This window comes from Emys orbicularis, chromosome 8 (genome assembly GCF_028017835.1).
Source record: "Emys orbicularis isolate rEmyOrb1 chromosome 8, rEmyOrb1.hap1, whole genome shotgun sequence".
Lineage (NCBI taxonomy): Eukaryota > Metazoa > Chordata > Testudines > Emydidae > Emys > Emys orbicularis.
The window spans coordinates 64847116-64861083 of record NC_088690.1 but is presented as its reverse complement, the minus strand read 5'-3'; the positions used below and the strand labels follow the sequence as shown (position 1 = coordinate 64861083).

The following is a 13968-nucleotide window of genomic DNA, read 5'->3' as shown; positions in this document are numbered from 1 at the left end:
ACAGAGAACCCACTACTTTTGAATTGTCACCCACCAAAACCAGAGGCTTTGTTTTGCACTTTAGGGCTCAGTTATTATGTGATTTTGGGGAAATATGGGCATGGTTTAAAAGCCCCTAGTGCCAAATATAAAAACCATGGAAATTTCAATAATATTTAACTAACATGCTTGTTTTGATAGGCATTGGCTGCTCAAAGTTGTGCCTGTAACCCTTGTTCAAAGCCCGTTGTAGTAAATAGACTCCCATTAATTTCATTGTTCTTTATATCCGGCTCATAAAGCCTAGCAAAACTTTAAGGCCATCTGTGATAATGATGAACAGTTACCGTGCTCATTAAATCCTATACTAGACTATGGCTGAAGACCCTGTTCATCCAAAGCCACGCTGTGATTTGCCAGTTGGTCCTTTGTGATGAACATCTGTACACCTGCAGCTGGTGTGTAGAGCTAATTGTAAGGGAGAGAGGTTGGGACAGGAGGGGAGAAATGAACATTTTAAAGTGACCCCCTCCCCTCTTTGCCCCTCAAAATGCCCCTCACCCCTTCCTAGGGTGAATAGATAGAAAGTGTGAAAAATTGGGATGGGGTTGAGGGGTAATAGGCACCTGTATATGAAAAAGCCCCACATATCGGGATTGTCCCTATAAAATCAGGACATCTGGTCACTCTACCACTCCCCCAGATTGTATTTAACTCTGTTTTAATGTAAAATGAAGGAGCCAACCATACTCCATTAGCAGTAGGCCACATCTGGGTGTGTACTGGTGGGCTATTGGTGCACATCTCAGGTGGCAGAATACACTTCTCCTTCCCACGTAGTCCCCCATTCACTGAAAAATCCGCTCCCTTTCACCCTAGTAAAGCTCTAGATCACAGCACAAGCTAGCTGATGAGTTAGTTGAATTCTCCTTCATGGAAGGTTCTCCTCTACTGACCCATTGGGACGGGATAGGAGAGGCTAGTGAATGTGACCAAAATAGGGCACAACAGCCCTATCCTGCTCCATTGCATGGTGAGTGTCACCTCTGCAGAGCTGCCAGTGCATCCTATCTGCACAAAGCGTTGGGACTTGGTTCTGTCACATTTGCAGTCTGCAGGTCCATTGGGTCTGTTTGCCTATGTCTTTCCTTTGAACATTTTAAATTATCTGAAAGGGGCTGCATTCTCCCAGGTAAGCATCCTTGTGGATTTCAGGAGTTAATGGGCATTATTCTAGTTCCACTTAAAAGTGAGTATTAACAGTTCATTCTTGTTTAGACCTTAGCGCAATGAGTGTTTTGTTTAAATAGGTGCAAATGCCATCCAGATGCTTATAAAAGCATATATTGGTAATAGCCTGGCCAATCAAAGAGCATGATTAGGCAGTGATGTTATGGTGATATTTAATATTTTACCACTGAGCGGTGTACAAGGATCTCCTCAGCTCCCCACATGTTTTCCACCACGGTTGTCCTGCTTCGCTCCTCTTTGATCTATAAGCTTCTTTTTAGTTTAATGCTGGTAAACGTCCTCTCTTGACAGCGCCCTTTGCTCCTGTCCGCCATTATCTGCTGAAGTTCAGAAACCAGAGCATCACTTCAAACAGCAGAGTTAGGGAGTAACCGGTCAGAAGAGATTCCTGAGGCATGCAGTTCTGGCATAATCATTCAAAGATGTTTGAATTGGGGTTGAGGAGGGGGTTGGACAGAGGTGTATGTGAACAGAGAGCTGTGGGGGTTGGCCTCTGGTCACTGGTAAATAAGTGAAGTCAGGTGCCAGAGAGTCTAGACACAGTGATTTCAGTCCTGGGTCTGTGGTATCTGATACTCAATATGGGACTTGTCTGATTGAACACTACTGCCTCTTCATTGCACATGCTGCAGCCTTTTTACTGCCTTCCTGTTAAATCAGTAAAAGATGACAATGGACATGGTAAAAGCAGAACAAATTTAATTTTAATATTTCCTATTTGGCAGCAATTACGCTCCCTTTTGAAGTGGCACGAGGAGCAATCAAATTAAATGAAGACATAATGGGAAACATGGAGTTCATACAAAACTATTATTTTAAAATTTGAACTGGTTTAATTGAAATTGGAGTATATTTATTTCTTTTTACAGAGAAGTAGCTCAGTAATGACAATTTGACCCCACTACGTTCAACATTTAATTTCCATAGATTTTTGTATTCAGTGAGCATAGAATACGTTTCAGTTTTAAAATATATATAAATAATTTGAAGGGATTTTAAAATGAAAGTTCTGGAGCGTAATTTCTGAAAGGTCACATCCCCTACTTGCTGAACTTTCTATAGGACTTTGCTGGTTAATTCATGTTTGTAATATGTGAGTATCAGGGCTGATTAACCTTTACTTAAGAAAAGGAGGAAATCAACAATGGCTTTTACATCACCTTATGAAAGCCCTAAAAGATATTCATTTATTTATTTATTTTATAATATATATATATATATATATATATATATATATATATATATATATATATATATATATATATATATATATATTCTGTGTTATAATTGAAATCCATATATTTGAAAATGTAGAAAGACGTCCACAAATATTTAATAAATTTCAATTGGTATTCTGTTGTTTAACAGTGCGATTAATCGCAATTAATTTTTTGTTAATCGCGTGAGTTAACTGCAATTAATCGACAGCTCTTATATATGAATGAGAGCGCACAGTAATCACTATTGTGACCTAAATGTGTTTTTATTAATTTGGCAGCCTCTTTGGAATGACAACTTGATTGTGTATAGATAAATTGCCAGATAACTTCCTCCAACAGATTATGTGTGGAGGATTTACCTGCAGTACTGATGCCTCCTAATTGTCCTTTCTCTGAATACATTTTTTGGTAGATACCCACTCGATCTTGTACTTAATCATTCCAAGGTGCTACCACTAGGGGGCAAGAGTGCAACTACTTTGACAGTTACAGTTCAGTTCTTTCTCCTTGCCCCTACCCCTGCTGCAAACTGAGATCTACTCATTATATCTACTGCCCCTGTATCTGTCCTCTTTTCAAGTGCATTTGTTTTATCCAGTCTTGTACCCATGCTACCTTGCATTGTGATTCTGATAGGTCTTGCAAGCTAAGTAGTCTGGCTTTGTCAGTGCTTACATGGGAGACTGATGCACTACAGAATTGGGGTTGGTGCTGCAGTAGGGGTGGTCTACCTTTTGAGTCAGTAACTGAACCAAATCTACAGCATGGTGTGAAAAGTGAAGACTGAGAAATAGACTGATGTTTGGATGCTATTTATATTTTGGATTTGCTGTTTGTAAAAAATTAAGGCAGACTTAAAATGGACAAAATTAGGGTTGATATGTAAGCTGTGACAGACCAGTGAATATATAGGAACAAATTATATGGAATGGCAGCTAGCTGTTGGTTCTTTGTAGCATCATCAGCGGAGTCACTAACATGCACCACAGCAATTAGAGCAGACTGTGGGAAATGTATATTTTACTCCAGGTGTCCTTTTTCCTCTACTGAAGGAGTGGGGCTGTAGTAAAGGAGACACTGGCTCAGTACTGCAGTATATGGCAGTAGCAATGAGTGCAGTGGATAGTAGGTTTGCTTAGACAGGGAAGGACACATTGTAGCAGATAGATCAGAGTAAGTTTAGATATAGGCAGCGGAGTAGACTTAGCCAGTTCAAAATAGCAAGAGTAGGATTATTATGCAATAAAACAACCATTTGTAGTGCTTTATTCCATTAAGCAAACAGAAGTATTCATGGGATGAATAATTTAGTACACAAGATTTTAAACTGTTCACAGGAATTTAACCATTCACAAACAATACATTATCTCCCTATCACTGGAATTTATTTAACAAACTCAGTTTATTTTAGAAAAGGTGGCAAGTGATTGCAATTCTTAACTGTTAGTAACTCTGGCTGTCCACAAATAATCAAACCCTAGTCCTTCCAAATTAAAAACCATTAAAAGTTGCCAGCAAATGTAGAGATCCTGAATATGAAAAGTATTCAGATTAGCATAGTTGGCTTGAGAATATTGCTCTGGTTTTTTTTCTCATGCTTTGGAAAGTTTAATGACTCGTGTGTGTTGGTAGTTAATGAAGATGCTCTTTGAGTGCCCTGATGAACGCATTGACCTGGAGCTCATTTCCTTCTGCATTAACCTTGCTGCTAACAAGAGAAATGTGCAGCTTATCTGTGAAGGTAAGTGTGCAGAAGCTTCATAGCATATCTTTGGGTCAGTGCCTAGCACCCTGTTGGCAAATGTAATAGTAATACAACTAATGACAGCAGAAAAACATTCAGACCACATATGTAATAAACATTTGTGTATGTGCACAGTTGGGTCAACTCCTAATGTCACTCATCCCCCTATTGAGCCATAGTATCTCCAATTCTGTGGTGAACAGTTCCATGAAATCACTGATGACTAGCGTATTGAAAACTTTATGCTTATCCTGACCCTTACTATGTGGGATGAATATAACTCTTTATGGAATTCACCCCAAAATCTTCCTACAGGCAACTGGGGTTCTGTTTCCAGACATGAATAAGTAACACAGGGCCTCTTTTATTATTATTTTTTAATGGAAAGATACAATTTGACCTATTTTAAGATTATGTCCCTCAAAGCTGGTGTTTACAAGCTGCGTAGTATGAACAGGCTTACTTTTCATGCGATTGCTCCAAAGCTGCTCTCTCTTTTCCTGAACTCCCTGTGCTGATTCACAACTTTAAAGTGCAGTTCTTCTCTGAAATGACACAGTAAAACTGGCACATTCTCAATCAACCATTTGCTCCCTGTATGTATTCAGAATCCTAGCTACTAACTTCAGTGGCAACTGCTTCATAAATTTTAAGGTCAGAAGGAACAATTATTTATTCTGCTCCCCTGCATAGCATGGGCCATAGAATTTACCCAGTGATTTCTGCATCAAGCTCTGTCAAGTGTAGTTGAACAAATAATTTTTAATTGCTTTTTAGTCCTATTATCACTTCAAAGCCAACACCTCTAAAACAGAGTAAGCTGGATTCTATTCCTTTTTGTGCATCAACAACTCTATTTTTACTAAATTCCAATCAGTTATACATGTGCAAACAACACAGAAGACAGTGGACTTGCACAAGTGTCACTGAGGGAATAATTTAGTTTGCAGGATGTTTTTTAGTGATGAGTGTACATGAGAAGAAAAGAACCCAGTTTGACACTCAGAACCCAGACCAAATTGGCAGGGCTCACAGTTAGAGAACAACCTTTTTTTATTTGCAAACTAAGCCTGTTTGGTCTGGAATCAGTAAAAGATAACCAAGCAGTACAATAATGCCATTTTTACATAATTTCTTTTCAGAGTTATAGCGATGGAAAACTTACTTTTTCACTAACTTAGACACAACTTTGTGTATGCATCACATTTTCTCTTTCTGACTGGAGATGTTTTTTATGAAAACAGGATTTCTGCTGCTGCATAATCATCTTTCATTGCTGATTTGCTCAGCATATCAGACCTAACCCTTTGCTATATTCTCAGTAGGGCTATTTATATATTGACTAGCCTGAGGGCTGCTTCCTTTGTTGGTGCTTTGTCACAGAAAAATAGTCCATACAAAAACTTGTATAAAAATAAAAAAGTAATTGTTAATATCAGACAGGCAAGGTTGTCCCAAAGAATCACATCAGTAAGACAGTGATTTGGCCCACAATATCAAATGATTGAGTCTGGTGAAAGTTCTGTTATTCCTGTAGTGTCCAAAGTGTGGTTAAGGGCTTGTTTGCTCCCTAGACATGTACTAAGAGTGCTTTGGTTTATAGCCTTTGCCAGCTCCACCGGGCAAAGTGGCTGTCATATATGAGTACCTCTATTTAAAATACCTTTGCAAGAAACCTATCCAGACTCATATCTCCTCAAACTACCAATATTAAGACGGACAGGTGTTGTTTGAGAATTTGACATGAAAATTAAGAGCAGGAGTTTGTGATGGCTACATAGAATTGGGGTAGTCATAGTAGTGGTGGGAGCAGAGGCTTAGCAGGTGGGTTGCTTCTATTACAGTTATAATTGATAACTGAACTATTTAGTTCAGTTTTCTGTTATGGTGATGAGTCCTAATATTCAATAATTGAGATATTGGCTATTATATATTTGTTTTATATTTCATCTTGGAGTTTATTCGGGTGAAATTTGTCCCTCTAATTATGGCCAGAAAGAACAAAATAGTTTCTGCTTTGTCTGGATTATTTCCCTTTGTCCTTTAAGCCTTGTTAATAAGAAAAAAATTCTAATTTTTTTTTTTGCAAAAGACTTGATTCTAGCTTTAATATGATCTGGGAGATTTTCCACGTACCATTTTCTTTTCAGGAAACGGATTGAAGCTGTTAATGAAGAGAGCTCTGAAGTTCAAGGATCCATTGTTGATGAAGATGATCAGGAACATTTCACAACATGATGAGCCAACTAAAAACCTGTTTATTGTAAGCACTCGCTATACGTTCTCAGTACCCTCTATCCCTTTGCATTGGAAGGGATTTTGGCTTTAGACTGCTGCTGCTGCTTGAAAGATGGGTTGGCTTTTATCTTTACAAACAAACAATTTTATACCCTTGAGTTTCATGTATTAGTTAGCATTTCCGTGTTTTTATAAAGCTGGTTCAGTTGGTATTTTAAAGGGGTTCTGGATGCCTCAAGGAATTGGTGGTTGGTTACAGTGTAGAATCTTTTTATGTCTAGGTCACTGGTACAAAAACATGCAAGTATACACATCTCAAAAACAGATAGCACTAATCTTAAACCTTGTTCTCAACAGAGAAATCTAGGACAGAATGAAGTATCCTTTCCCTGTTACAGCTGGTTCCTTCAAATCAAGGTTCAAGAGCAATGTGAAGAATCTCTTGCTACTTAATAACTCTTGAGCGACTTAATTCTCTAGGCTGCGCTGCTTGTCCAGCAATCTCATGAGCATTAATTACACATACTCACTGAAATGAAATATGGAAAAGAATTTGTATTTTAGAATAAAAAAACATTTGGGTTAAATAATGAGTTAAAATTCTAATTGGCAAATCTCTTAATAAAGTTGGTACTGTATGAAATCAAATCTTTTAACTGTCATGCACTACTAGTTAGTAAAATCCATAGCTGTAAACCACATAAGGTAACTTCACATACTTTTCAGGGGGGTTTTGGGAGCAGAAACCACTTCTGTGGTTAAGATTCCATAACATTTTCTATTCTAACCCCCTTTTTTCAGTTTGTGGTAGCTTTCTAAAACTTTTACCTTTTGGGGGCTGAAATTTTCCATACGTGGGTGTTTTTTCTCTACCTACAGTAAATGTTCTCGAAAAGCTTGAACAAAAAGATTCAGAGAATTAGAAGTGGGGAAATTGTCATTTTTTAAAAACTAGTCTGCAACTAAGGTGTTGAATTAAATTTCTCTACCTACAGTAAATGTTCTCGAAAAGCTTGAACAAAAAGATTCAGAGAATTAGAAGTGGGGAAATTGTCATTTTTTTAAAACTAGTCTGCAACTAAGGTGTTGAATTAAATTTGGCTTGAAAATAGTCCTCATTCAGGAGATGTGCCTTTTGAATGTTCTGGTGAAAATAAGTTTTGCTTTGACTGAGTTGGGAACCTTTCAAAATCCCATGTTGTTCATGTGCAGTACTTTTACTAATTACCCACCTATATATTTTTTTTAGGATTATGTTGGTGACTTAGCAGCTCAAATCTCTAATGATGAAGAGGAAGAATTTGTGATAGAATGCCTGGGAACACTGGCTAATCTGACCTTACCTGACCTGGACTGGGAGCTTGTGCTGAAAGAGTACAAACTGGTTCCATACCTCAAGGATAAACTAAAACCAGGTCTGTGCTAACAGTGGTTTAGTCTTCCGTGATGTTCTGTTTTCCAATTGTAGTGTCTTTTGCTATCATATTCTAATCCTATTGCAGTATTGGGTTTTGCTGCTTTAGTATCTTTTGGGTGTATTAATTAGCATAATGTTAGCTTGTTGGAAAATTAGAACTGTCTATAAGAGCTGGTCTACACTGGGGCGGGGGGTTGATGTAAGATATACAACTTCAGCTACGGGAGTAGCGTAGCTGAAGTCAACGTATCTTATTTCGACTTACCTCCTGTCCTCACGGCGCAGGATCGATGGCCGCGGCTCCCTTGTCGACTTCGCTACCACCGCTCGCCCTGGTGGAGTTCCGGAGTCGATGGGAGCAGGTTCGGGGATCGATATATCACGTCTAGATGAGACGCGATATATCGATCCCTGATAGATCGATTGCGGCGGGTAGTCTGGACATACCTTAAGTAAGAATAAGAACATTCAAGGATTCAGCAAAGTGTTTTCTTAAATACCCAGCTCTCTGCTGTTTTGTTTGCCAGGTTCTGCAGAAGATGACCTTGTCTTGGAAGTGGTGATCATGATTGGAACTGTATCTATGGATGACTCCTGTGCTGCTATGCTGGCCAAATCTGGAATTATTCCAGCACTCATTGAACTTCTAAATGGTATATTACTGAATTTGTTCCAGGCCTGATTTTCATCTGTAGTTTCTAATTGACCCAGGTGGCACCATTCATTTTTTTTAGCCTGCAGGATAGCAGTAGGTAGTCTCCAATGAAAAGCACAGTGATGTCATTCCATTAATAGCAAAATGGCAATGAGCATGGTCTAGTGAACTTACTTTTTCTGTGCTTCTCGCATCCTAATCTAATTCTCACTGAAGTCAATTGGAATCTTTCTATTGACTCTGATGGAAGTTGGATCAGGTCCTAAAAGTTCTGTGTACACTGTCAGGGATTGTCTGGTGTATATATAAGCCACCAGAAAAATGGATCCCAGAGTCCTTGGCTCTCCTGAGAGCCCAACACAACTCTTGAAACATTAATGTACAATAGCAAAGTGCTCTGTCTCGGAGACTTGAGGAAATACTTTTTTCTTTTTGCAGCTCAGCAGGAAGATGATGAGTTTGTCTGCCAAATCATCTATGTCTTTTACCAGATGGTCTTCCACCAAGCCACCAGAGACGTCATCATCAAGGAGACCCGTATCCTCTTATAAAGGCCAGACGTTTAGAATTACAGTACTTAACTTACTATAATTAGAATTTGGTACATGTGTCAAAGCTTTACTATGGTTTTCTAAACCACCATTTCTCTGTAATTAGAATTAATTGAATTTGAAACAGTGGCTGAACACTATAGACATAAGACAGGTATACAAGTACCATAAGATGGCATAGTGCAGTTTAAAGGTTTTATTGGCATGTCTTACATAGGCCATTCCAAATGAGTGTTGATAAACTTGATTGTGCCACACCACACTGTATTATGTATATGCCACATACTGTACAGGAAAATTATTTAATAAATGTTTGAAATATTTTAATGGGAATAGTTCTTGTAACTTTCCATCTGTAAAGGCAGGTGCCTTAGTTACCATGATTTTACCTCTAGAGGGTTCAGATGGAGAAGAAAAATGTGTTTGTTCTTTCATATGTCTGCTGCTTCCAATCTCTTCTTCCCCTTTTCCCCGATCCCCATTTTTCCCCCTTAGAAGCATGTGTCCTCCAACTCTTACCTTCTTATCCTCAGTGCTGCTGTCATGTATTGCTCTCCTGGTTCCTTCCCATCATCTCTCCTCTTTGATTTCAATTCCTGGCTCTCCTCTTTTTCTATGCTAATGGCCCCATTGCCTCTGCTACCTTTTGCCTTTTCACTTACCTTTTTCAACTTACATGACCTTAATTAGACTCCTGTTCTCCAGTCATCATCATCTCTCACTCTTTGTTTTCTCTTGTTTTGTTTTAAACTGGGGCCTGATTCAAAACCTGAGAGTCAGGTCTTCGTGTCACAGATCTTTTCTGTATTATATTTATAAAGCACCTAGCACACACTAAGTGCTATATAAAATTGATGGTAGTACCTACAGTATCTTTTCCAGGTATAATAATATCACAGCTTTAAAATCTGATATTTCTGGCCCTTCCAGAGCTAAGTGGAAAATCCCCTTTCTGTCATATCAAAATTTTTGTTTTTTGTTCTAGAAAGTTGCAGGATACCAATTCTTAAACTTGGACAATATTCCCTCAGGCCAGTATCATCCTCTACTTCATTGTTGCAAAAGCTGTTTTCCCCTAAGCACACATTTCTCTTACTTAACTCACCCAGGTTACATTTTCTTAGCTTAGTCCGCCTGGAGAGTTTGAGGTGTCCTGGGATTTATTGAAGTGATTGCATGCTTGGTAACGTTGGACCAAGTCTGCCAAATATTTATCTTTACTTTTCCCCCAGGAAGCTGTCGGCTCATGCTGAGAGAAAACAGAATCGTTTTTTGAATTTGAGACTTTATTTTGTGTGTGTGTGTGTGTGTGTGTGTGTGTATATATAAATCAACAGTTATTGTTTTTTCATATGATGAACCACTCAATTGGAAATCTTGTAGAAACGTAGCACCCTGTATTTTGGGATAGCTGTCAACATTTTTATAGCAAGTAAAAATGATGATGGAAGTTGAAAGAAGAACATTTTCAGAGCTAGCCTAGGCATTGAGCTGTGTACAAATCTGTCTCGTACATCCAAGTCTGATAAAGGACATTCACTCTCTCACAAAATGATTTCACTGCCTGTGTTATAACTTGACACCTGCTGCCTGTGTGTATGTATTTATGACATCCAGCATAACCATTTCCTTGCGCACATTGTTTACTAAGGTTTAGACCACAAATTAACAGTCTTCTCTGGAATTTATTTACATTCAAAAGTAGATAAGTCTTTTAGTTGATTTACTATCAATCTGATCAAAATCTCCCACAATTATACAACTCAACATTATTTTCTATTCGAAATCATTTGTGTTGTACAACATCGAAATAGAGATGATATATAGGAAATATAGTTGGGTTCTTTTGGATCCAAACCTTGACTCTCTCTTGAAGAGTCAAAGCTAAAGCAACATACACAGGCAGGCAGAATTAACTTTTTAATTGTCTTCTCTGCTGAAAATTCTAAATAAAGCTGCTGCTGGTTTGTTCCAGAACAAACATGATGGGTACTGATCTGCAGTTTTTCTCCTCACTTCTGCCCAGCTTCATGAACAATTCATTGTCAGCTTACTGATATGCTCCATTGTCATTACAACAGCCAGTCTTTATCACTTCTTCTTCTCCCTTCTCTTTTCTACCTCCTTCACCTGTTTCAATTGAACATTCTTACCTAGGATAAATAATTTGCAAATCAGTCTTTAAATTTTACAGCTTTTTAAGGTTTGAAAATATACTATGCTATGCCACAGCAATTAGAGAAATTGAACAAAATGTAAACTGTAAAAAGATGTCCGAATGGCAGCATTTCCCATGACAAAATTGAGAATATATTCTTAATAAAACAAATATATATTCATTTTCATTAGAAGTTGTATGTGAATTTACATCTCTTTATTTAGCGCATGAACCATTAAAAAAAGGCTGAGCTCTCACATGCTGTGGATAATTCCCCAGTGTGATACTCAGTTCCTCATGCCAGTTGGAAGAGTCCAAACCTGTGGTAAAACCAGCATTACATCCTTAACCATTTCTTCCCAGAGGCTCCAGCATATCTTATAGACCTGATGCATGACAAAAATGCTGAGATCCGCAAAGTCTGTGATAACACACTGGATATTATAGCGGTAAGTTGAGTTCCTTTGTCCATTTTAAGAGCCTGTTTGAATGTGACGTGCTTGTATTCTGAAAGAGTACTAGTAAACACTGGCCTGTTGTGTGAAAATATTTGTTATACAAACACACCTTTTTATTACATAAGAGGGAGTTGCATTTGCATGGCAAAATTAATCTTACTTGTTATACTAGTCTGTATCTAAATTTCCCCTTTCAAAACCACATAAATTCTTAAAAAAACAATGCTGGTTAATAGGATTTTTAAAATGTTTATATCACTCTTTATTTAGCACCACTTTGAGGTGTGTGAGGCCATACTTAATAAGGATTGTAGGTTTTAGGTATTTTATGGTTGACCAACAGCTTTTTCACTCAGAGAAAAGGTCCCTGAACAAGTAGATATAACTATCTACCATCTTACAAAAGTAAGTGCACATGACAACGTTAGCCACGTTAAACTTGTAAATATTAGAAACCACTGTTGGTTCTGTCTTGTTCAATGATCAGAGTAGGATTTGTGGGTAACTTCTTTCATGTCACTTTAGATTAGTTTGCAGTTTATGATTTCATCTTAAATGTTTAGTGCAAAGGCCTGCAGCTATTCCACCTCATTAGATCTCACAAGCTGAGCAACGTTGAGTGTTGTCAGTGCTGGAATGGAGCACCTCCAAAGAAAACCTAGGTTTCTGCAGGAAAGGGTGTTGGCAACTCAGGTGGGGCTCTTCCATCTGAATTGGTACTGAACCAGTGTGCGTAGCATAATGATGTTGGGCCACCATGCTGCTGGAGGTTCTGTTTTTCTAGTGATCATTAAAGCTTCTGTTTGCCAGAAGCTGGGAATGGGCGACAGGGGATGGATCACTTGGTGATTACCTGCTCTGTTCATTCCCTCTGGGGCACCTGGCATTGGCCACTGTCGGAAGACAGGATACTGGGCTAGATGGACTTTTGGTCTGACCCAGTATGGCCGTTCTTATGTAAAATGTCTGTGCTTGGGACCAAGAATAGGAGTATTCTGACGATATTTCTTTTCAGGCAATTACTTTTCACCTTCCTAAATTCCTCTTGGCAAATTTAGGTGGATTTAGTAGTTGTCATCACATGGGTAATATCTTCACTTCTGTGGTGGGTGAAATAATTACAATATATAGCAAGCTTTTAGATCCATTGCATGAATAATGCTGTTTGAATGTACCATAGTGATCATGAAAAGTGAATTGTCGTAGCTGAACAGAACTTATCTGTGAATTTTGATAGTAGTATTGAAAATTTGATATGACTGTTCTCCAGTTTTAACAGGACTTTCCCCTATTTTCTCCCTCTGCCTTCTTCAGTTGAAAGCTATATACCACAGAAGCTTGCTTGCTCTTAAAACTGTTGTGGAGTTAGTCTATAGATTCTGTTGTATGCAATAATATTATATTTTCTGTTTTATTTCTATGTAATAATCATGAGCAATGCTTATTGGCTAAAATGTGCCCTAGAGAAGTGCAAAATATTAGTAATAGTATTGTTTTATATGTGTACACATTTTTGTAGGACATTGGTATGTTTTATCAATCTCTACTGTAAGCTCTGCTTGTGTTTCATTCAGGGATATGATATGAAATCCTGGCTCTGTTGAGTTTTGCCATTGACTTTCAGTAGAGTCAGGATTTCACCTGTGATGAATTCGCACCTGAATCCTGGTGTGTAAGATGCTCATGAGTCAATACACCAAGAAAAAAAATTAGTTTAGTGAGACAGAACCCCAGTGGGAGCATTAGACTTTTCTGGGGGAAGATGTTTTGGTTGCTAAGAAGGTTCTACAGTACTGAAATGTTTCTAGTCTTGCATTTTTGAAGATTACTTAAATGGAAAGAGTTGAGGAAAATGTGAGAGACCACTATGTATGAGTTGTTCCAGATAAGATCATTGTTTTTCTGCTGCCCTGCAATGTTTGCCAATCGGTCTGCGTTGTTTGACATATTCTTTCCTTGCATTCCAGACCTCTCTGAATATCCAAGGGCATTCTGGCAAAGGCCTTAGTGATCTCAATTTAGCTGTGAGATACCATTCGTAAAGGAAGACATGTTTGGAACTTTTAATAAGGGGTTGAAGTAAAATGGACCTCAGGAACAATAACTTTTATATAGTTGAGGATATGAAAGCCAATCAAAGTTCAGTAGATATTGGAAAAGTGACAGCACACAAGCCTATACATCAGATTCTTCTACAATACATGTCATGCTTAAAAAGAAAGTGATGGGGACAAGAAAGTTTCCATGTCAACCCCAAAAGCAAGAGACTTGAGTTCAGTTGAGTACAATTAGCCTTT

General features: G+C 38.2%; 1 protein-coding gene across 3 annotated transcripts in view; it reads left to right on the top strand.

Moving 5' to 3' along the window:
- KIFAP3 (kinesin associated protein 3) overlaps positions 1 to 13968 on the top strand; it is a 146419-nt gene that overhangs the window by 51304 nt on the left and 81147 nt on the right. For all 3 annotated transcript variants that reach the window (XM_065409644.1, XM_065409645.1, XM_065409647.1), the window contains 6 exons: positions 4083 to 4191; positions 6345 to 6457; positions 7682 to 7847; positions 8377 to 8502; positions 8943 to 9041; positions 11577 to 11662. In XM_065409644.1, the coding sequence (XP_065265716.1) occupies positions 4083 to 4191; positions 6345 to 6457; positions 7682 to 7847; positions 8377 to 8502; positions 8943 to 9041; positions 11577 to 11662 (699 nt within the window). The remainder of the gene's footprint in view (positions 1 to 4082; positions 4192 to 6344; positions 6458 to 7681; positions 7848 to 8376; positions 8503 to 8942; positions 9042 to 11576; positions 11663 to 13968) is intronic.